Consider the following 7,500-nt stretch of genomic DNA (forward strand, 5'->3'; position numbering starts at 1 on the left):
TAACAGGCCTTTAAACGACCACAACAAGGTAAGAGTCTGCAGTGATGTAGTGTGTGTGTGTGTGTGTGTGTGTGTCAGTGATGATGTTAATGATCTGTGTGTTCTGATGCAGCCCTGCGAGCGAGTCCAGGCCGAGTCACAGACAGGTACCAGAGCGACACACACTTTTACACATGCTCCCATAGTTCTGGCTGATAGAATAAGAAACGAAAGCAAACAAATCAATACAAACACAATCAATCACATGCTGTGTGTGTGTGTGTGTGTGTGTGTGTGTGTGTGTGTGTGTGTGTGTGTGTGTGAAGGCCCCAGTATACTTCAAACGAAATCGAAGAATGAACCGATGTGACGTCATTTCAAACAAAATCAGGCCAAAACGAAGTTCGTTTTGTTTTCTTTTTGGAAGTTCGAAGCAGCTTGCCAAAGCGAACTCTCAGGAAAAGTTCGCTCCAGCTGCAAAACACCTTCATACTGCCATTGGTCAGTGACGATAATGTAACAGGAGGCGTGCGCTGAGGCTCCGCCTTCACTCGCGTGGGACGCGTCTTTGACTCATTTCATGTGTTGAGCTCGTCGAGGTAAGAGCTCCGCGGGTGAAAACATGAACACACTGGATAGCCGCTTTATAGTACAAAATGCAGTTGTGCTTGTAAAAAAAATGAGGCACGAACACTGTTTTTCATGTTTGATACTGTAAAGCTGCTTGATTTGAAGCAGCTGTATGAAGACGTGATGGTGACTGGAGTGCTAATGTGCAGAGCTCATGCTAACATTCCCATGCTGTTATGATCAGACGCTTTTCTAATGCTTTCTATAATAAATGCTTGCTGTTTCCTCATTTTTGTTGTTTAATTTGTTACTGAGAAGAAAGTGCACGGCACATATTTACATATTCATCTAAACGTCGCTCTCAGCAGTGTGGGCGGAGTCACATGCCCGTTTACAGTATATTGCTGGTCACGCATTTCAAACTTCGTTTTACCCTTAAAAAAGAAGAACGAAAAAGAACTTTGTTTGAAGTGTACCGGGCCTTGAGAGTGTGCGCGAGAGTGTGCGCGAGAGAGTGTGTTCAGGTGTGCGAGAGAGTGTGTGCGAGAGTGTTCAGGTGTGCGAGAGAGTGTGTGCGAGAGTGTTCAGGTGTGCGAGAGAGTGTGCGCGAGAGTGTGTTCAGGTGTGCGCGAGAGTGTGTTCAGGTGTGCGAGAGCGTGTGTGCGAGAGTGTTCAGGTGTGCGAGAGAGTGTGCGCGAGAGTGTGTTCAGGTGTGCGCGAGAGTGTGTTCAGGTGTGCGCGAGAGTGTGTTCAGGTGTGCGCGAGAGTGTGTTCAGGTGTGCGAGAGAGTGTGCGCGAGAGTGTTCAGGTGTGCGCGAGAGTGTGCGCGAGAGTGTGTTCAGGTGTGCGCGAGAGTGTGTTCAGGTGTGCGAGAGAGTGTGTGCGAGAGTGTGTTCAGGTGTGCGAGAGAGTGTGTGCGAGAGTGTGTTCAGGTGTGCGAGAGAGTGTGTGCGAGAGTGTGTTCAGGTGTGCGCGAGAGTGTGCGCGAGAGTGTGTTCAGGTGTGCGCGAGAGTGTGTTCAGGTGTGCGAGAGAGTGTGTGCGAGAGTGTGTTCAGGTGTGCGCGAGAGTGTGTGCGAGAGTGTGTTCAGGTGTGTGCGAGAGTGTGTTCAGGTGTGCGAGAGTGTGTTCAGGTGTGTGCGAGAGTGTGTTCAGGTGTGCGAGAGAGTGTGCGCGAGAGTGTGTTCAGGTGTGCGCGAGAGTGTGCGCGAGAGTGTGTTCAGGTGTGCGCGAGAGTGTGTTCAGGTGTGCGCGAGAGTGTGTTCAGGTGTGCGAGAGAGTGTGCGCGAGAGTGTGTTCAGGTGTGCGCGAGAGTGTGCGCGAGAGTGTGTTCAGGTGTGCGCGAGAGTGTGTTCAGGTGTGCGCGAGAGTGTGTTCAGGTGTGCGAGAGTGTGTTCAGGTGTGCGCGAGAGTGTGTTCAGGTGTGCGCGAGAGTGTGTTCAGGTGTGCGCGAGAGTGTGTTCAGGTGTGCGAGAGAGTGTGTTCAGGTGTGCGAGAGAGTGTGTGCGAGAGTGTGTTCAGGTGTGCGCGAGAGTGTGTTCAGGTGTGTGCGAGAGTGTGTTCAGGTGTGCGAGAGAGTGTGTGCCAGAGTGTGTTCAGGTGTGCGCGAGAGTGTGTTCAGGTGTGCGCGAGAGTGTGTTCAGGTGTGCGCGAGAGTGTGTTCAGGTGTGCGAGAGAGTGTGTTCAGGTGTGCGCGAGAGTGTGTGCGAGAGTGTGTTCAGGTGTGTGCGAGAGTGTGTGCGAGAGTGTGTTCAGGTGTGTGCGAGAGTGTGTTCAGGTGTGCGAGAGAGTGTGTGCGAGAGTGTGTTCAGGTGTGCGAGAGAGTGTGTGCGAGAGAGTGTTCAGGTGTGCGAGAGAGTGTGTTCAGGTGTGCGCGAGAGTGTGTGCGAGAGTGTGTTCAGGTGTGCGCGAGAGTGTGTTCAGGTGTGCGCGAGAGTGTGTGCGAGAGTGTGTTCAGGTGTGCGCGAGAGTGTGTGCGAGAGTGTGTTCAGGTGTGCGAGAGAGTGTGTTCAGGTGTGCGCGAGAGTGTGTGCGAGAGTGTGTTCAGGTGTGCGCGAGAGTGTGTGCGAGAGTGTGTTCAGGTGTGTGCGAGAGTGTGTTCAGGTGTGCGAGAGAGTGTGTGCGAGAGTGTGTTCAGGTGTGCGAGAGAGTGTGTGCGAGAGTGTGTTCAGGTGTGCGAGAGAGTGTGCGCGAGAGTGTGTGTGAGAGTGTGTTCAGGTGTGCGAGAGAGTGTGTGCGAGAGTGTTCAGGTGTGCGCGAGAGTGTGTTCAGGTGTGCGCGAGAGTGTGTGCGAGAGTGCGTTCAGGTGTGCGAGAGAGTGTGTGCCAGAGTGTGTTCAGGTGTGCGAGAGAGTGTGTGCGAGAGTGTTCAGGTGTGCGCGAGAGTGTGCGCGAGAGTGTGTTCAGGTGTGCGCGAGAGTGTGTTCAGGTGTGCGCGAGAGTGTGTGCGAGAGTGCGTTCAGGTGTGCGAGAGAGTGTGCGCGAGAGTGTGTTCAGGTGTGCGCGAGAGTGTGTGCGAGAGTGCGTTCAGGTGTGCGAGAGAGTGTGTGCCAGAGTGTGTTCAGGTGTGCGCGAGAGTGTGTTCAGGTGTGCGCGAGAGTGTGTTCAGGTGTGCGCGAGAGTGTGTTCAGGTGTGCGAGAGAGTGTGTTCAGGTGTGCGCGAGAGTGTGTGCGAGAGTGTGTTCAGGTGTGTGCGAGAGTGTGTTCAGGTGTGCGCGAGAGTGTGTGCGAGAGTGTGTTCAGGTGTGCGAGAGTGTGTTCAGGTGTGCGCGAGAGTGTGTGCGAGAGTGCGTTCAGGTGTGCGCGAGAGTGTGTGCGAGAGAGTGTGCGAGAGTGTGTTCAGGTGTGCGCGAGAGTGTTCAGGTGTGCGAGAGAGTGTGTTCAGGTGTGCGAGAGAGTGTGTGCGAGAGTGTGTTCAGGTGTGCGCGAGAGGGTGCGCGAGAGTGTGTTCAGGTGTGCGAGAGAGTGTGCGAGAGTGTGTTCAGGTGTGCGAGAGAGTGTGCGCGAGAGTGTGTTCAGGTGTGTGCGAGAGAGTGTGCGAGAGTGTGTTCAGGTGTGCTGATGTGTTGTTGCTGTTGTCGTTGTTTCAGATATTCAGCAGTCCAGCAAACATAAGGACCGCAGGAAAGGATCGCTGGACGTTCGATCGACGACCTCTAGAGGAAGTGATGGTGAGACAAAACGCTGCTGACCCCTGACCCTCAAACCCCGCCCCTAACTCAGAGCCCCTCCCTCAGCGGAGGAAACGCTCGTCACTTCAAACGTCCATCTGTCGCTCATCTTCGACATGTTTTCATGACAGAGATTTTAGATTGAGCTTATTTAGGGTCAGCTAAAACAAAAGCATTTTATAAGATGAGACCGACAGTCTGTTAATAAGAGAATCCCTGACTAACCCTTGACCTCTGACCCCTGCGCTCAGGTGCAGTCATATAGTGTTTTCAGATCTTCTTGTGTTTAGCAGGAAGTTCTCAGAGGAGACACTCGTCTATGGCCAGAATTCACTCCATGACTATTGAAGCTCCCATCACTAAGGTACGGCGAGTGTGTGTGTGTGTGTGTTAGAGAGAGAGAGTGTGTGTGTTCTATAGGCTTGTGTTAAATCTGGTGTGTGTATGTGTAGGTGATAAACATCATCAATGCGGCTCAGGAGAGCAGTCCGATGCCGGTGGCCGAAGCGCTGGACCGTGTGCTGGAGATCCTGCGGACGACGGAGTTATACTCGCCTCAGTTCGGTACTAAAGAGGAAGACCCTCATACTAACGACCTGGTGGGCGGCTTAATGACCGTAAGTCTCACGTCGCCTCTGAACTTCACTGCTTTACATGGATTTAGATTATTCGACTCGAACGAAAGGGAAGTCTCTTTTCTTCTCTATTGTGTCGTATATCGAGTGAAACGCTTCTCAAACAAGAACAAATGTAGGGCGGGGCTTGATTTTGTCTGTGGGGAATTGATTGGATGGTTGTGGTTTGCTATTGGTGGATCTCATGTGAGTGACAGGTTGCCCCGCCCTCATCATCAGAGAAGAGAAGAGATGCTGCAAGAGGAAGATATTCTGATTCAAGATCACGAGAAACATGAATTTAACACAATAATGATGTGCAGCGATAAACCATTTAGAATAAACACTAAAATATTACATAAAAACATGAATTGTGTCAATTTGATTTCATGGTGACTGTAATAGTGACAGCAGGAAACACACACACACACACACACACTCCTGCGTCTGCTGTCATTCCTCAGGTTAACACCCTCACAAACATGCCAGAATAATAATCATCATATGAAGTTTGGCTGCTTTTTGTAATGAATATGAACTATTTGCAAATATTTTTTTTTTTTAATAGGCGTATGAACGAGTGACTGCATGTGTTGATAACACAAAACGGCAGAATGTTTCTTATTTCATCATATTCAGTTATGAATTGCATAAATCATGCAAATTTTCTTCCTGTATATTTAAATTCAAAACAATGACATTGACCAAGTGGAGTAGTTAGAGTCACAGGATACGTCAGTTGGTTGTTATGGAAAACATTCGTCAAATATTGGATATTTACATGCATCTTACCTTACATCTGTTAAATAGTGAAGCATTGAACTGAAATTCATGTTCAGTATCTGTGAACAGTTAATCCTCGCCTCCTGTGATTTGATTGGCCGTCGCAGTCTCTTTGACGAGCGCTGTCAGACGGCTGAGGCGGAGCAGCATAACGTGACTTCTGAAACTTGTGTCACCCAAATAACAAACAGAGCAGCATCATTATTGAATACCGGGGGAACAGTTTCCATTTCTGATCACTGGGGCGCATGTCTGTGTGCTCCGGCCCAGGTGTGTTGTGGGTAGCTGTCAGTTTGCAGTGTTGTGTGTCTCTGCTGTCAGTGGGATGTTGACGGCTCTCTCTCTCCTGCAGGACGGACTGCGCAGGTTATCAGGGAACGAGTACATCCTCGCCACTAAACGTAAGCCGAGTTCACTGCTTTCTGACCTTTGACCCTGTTCTTTTGCAATGGTTCACACGCACACTGTGTTTCAGAGCTGCATCACATCCCAAGTCACCTGACCACGCCACTGTCCCTCAACGATATCCCAACATGCATTGCTCAGACGATGGAAAACGAAGACTCGTGGGACTTTGATATTTTCAACCTGGAGTCGGCCACCATGAAGCGGTGAAGCACACACACACACACACACGCACACACGCACACACACACACACACACACACACACACACACACACACACACACAGTTTATAACTTGCAATTCCAAGATTATATGTAATTAATCAGGTCCAGAATTTCGGGATATAAACTCAGAAATACCTTTTTTAATTTTTTTTATTCTGTGGTGGAAACAAGCTTCCATAAAACACACACACTCGCAGTGCTGCTAGAGATTCTGTACAGGTGTGTGTGTCATGTGACTGTCAGGTGGTCCTCATGCTTCATGGTGTTTATTCTCAGGCCTCTGACGTTTCTGGGCTTGAAGATCTTCTCCCGGTTTGGTGTTTGTGAGTTTCTGAGCTGTCCAGAGGCGACGCTGCGCTCGTGGCTGCAGATCGTCGAGGCCAACTATCACTCCAGTAACTCCTACCACAACTCCACACACGCCGCAGACGTGCTGCACGCCACCGCTTACTTCCTGCGCAAGGAGCGCGTCAAGGTGAGCTGACACTCGCACACAGATTCGGCGTTATTTGCGGAGGCTTGCTCTCTGTGATTTTTTTGCTAAGGAGAGACACATGCGGACGTGATCCAGTGACCGCAGCGAGACACTTCATGACGCGTCACGTGTGTGTCTGTTTCTCAGCAAAGTCTGGACCCCATAGATGAGGTGGCGGCCCTGATCGCTGCTACCGTGCATGATGTCGACCATCCTGGACGTACGAACTCCTTCCTGTGTAACGCAGGAAGTGAACTGGCCATACTGTACAACGACACGGCCGTGCTGGAGAGTCACCACGCGGCGCTGGCCTTCCAGATCACCACACGAGACGACAAGTGCAACATCTTCAAGAACATGGAGAGGTGCTCGCTCACTTCCTGTCTGTCGGATATACTTCAGATGTGTTTAATCTGTGACCATCCGTCAGTAGTTTGAATTGTACAATTGTTTTTTATTGGATTGCATCATTCGCAGTGCTTCGTGTCGAGTACAGTCTTGCACTTTTTATTTTCTCCTTGTCTTTCAAACGCTGTATCTTTGACACACACTCGCTGTCCCGCCGCCCTCTCACAGGAACGAGTACCGGACGCTCCGGCAGGCCATCATCGACATGGTCCTCGCCACTGAGATGACCAAACACTTCGAACACGTCAACAAGTTTGTCAACAGCATCAACAAACCGCTGGCAGCACTGGAGGAGAACGAGGTGAGACACACACACACACACACACACTGATTTTCACCCAAAGTTTTTACCTTTTCGGCTAAAAACATTTTGTGGTATTTTCCCAGGCAAACTTGAGACTTTTATTCTTCTGCTTATTTTGATTTTCTCACATCAGGGAAACATGTGACATGCTCTGGAAGCACTAGCTATGTTTCCATTAAATCAGAAAATGGCATAAAACGTTTGCGAAAAAAGCAGCATTTCCATCCCATGTGTTCAAGAGAACAAAATTGTCACTTCCTGGGAAACTGTTGCAAAATATCAGTAATAAAAGTGTAAGTTTCTCCTCCATCATGAATGAGTTTGTCTCAGAGCGTCAGACGAAACACAATAAACGCTGTCATGTGATCTTGTGTTGGGGAACACAGTCGTGTGAGACGCTTCTGGAGGAATTAAACCAAATCATTCTGATGACAGACTTTGACTCAGAATCACCAAACCAACATTTGAGATGCTGCGATGTGATTGGTCCACTGGTTCGTCTGGTTATCCAATCACAGCCTCTGCTGAGGCAAAGTCACCTGAGGTTTTGAGGGATTTATTCGTTAAAC

At 49.7% G+C, this 7,500-nt stretch overlaps 1 protein-coding gene across 2 annotated transcripts in view; it reads left to right on the forward strand.

Moving 5' to 3' along the window:
- pde8a (phosphodiesterase 8A) overlaps positions 1-7,500 on the forward strand; it is a 27,333-nt gene that overhangs the window by 18,095 nt on the left and 1,738 nt on the right. Inside the window, exons 10-19 of one of the 2 annotated variants that reach the window (XM_048167819.1) lie at positions 1-28; positions 113-146; positions 3,637-3,717; positions 4,008-4,081; positions 4,170-4,334; positions 5,467-5,515; positions 5,590-5,725; positions 6,021-6,219; positions 6,367-6,584; positions 6,796-6,928. The exon at positions 1-28 is cut by the window's left edge and continues 24 nt beyond it. In XM_048167819.1, the coding sequence (XP_048023776.1) occupies positions 1-28; positions 113-146; positions 3,637-3,717; positions 4,008-4,081; positions 4,170-4,334; positions 5,467-5,515; positions 5,590-5,725; positions 6,021-6,219; positions 6,367-6,584; positions 6,796-6,928 (1,117 nt within the window). The remainder of the gene's footprint in view (positions 29-112; positions 147-3,636; positions 3,718-4,007; positions 4,082-4,169; positions 4,335-5,466; positions 5,516-5,589; positions 5,726-6,020; positions 6,220-6,366; positions 6,585-6,795; positions 6,929-7,500) is intronic. The other variant, XM_048167820.1, reaches the window with a different exon arrangement.

Source organism: Megalobrama amblycephala, linkage group LG19 (genome assembly GCF_018812025.1).
Source record: "Megalobrama amblycephala isolate DHTTF-2021 linkage group LG19, ASM1881202v1, whole genome shotgun sequence".
In the NCBI taxonomy this organism is placed as follows: domain Eukaryota; kingdom Metazoa; phylum Chordata; class Actinopteri; order Cypriniformes; family Xenocyprididae; genus Megalobrama; species Megalobrama amblycephala.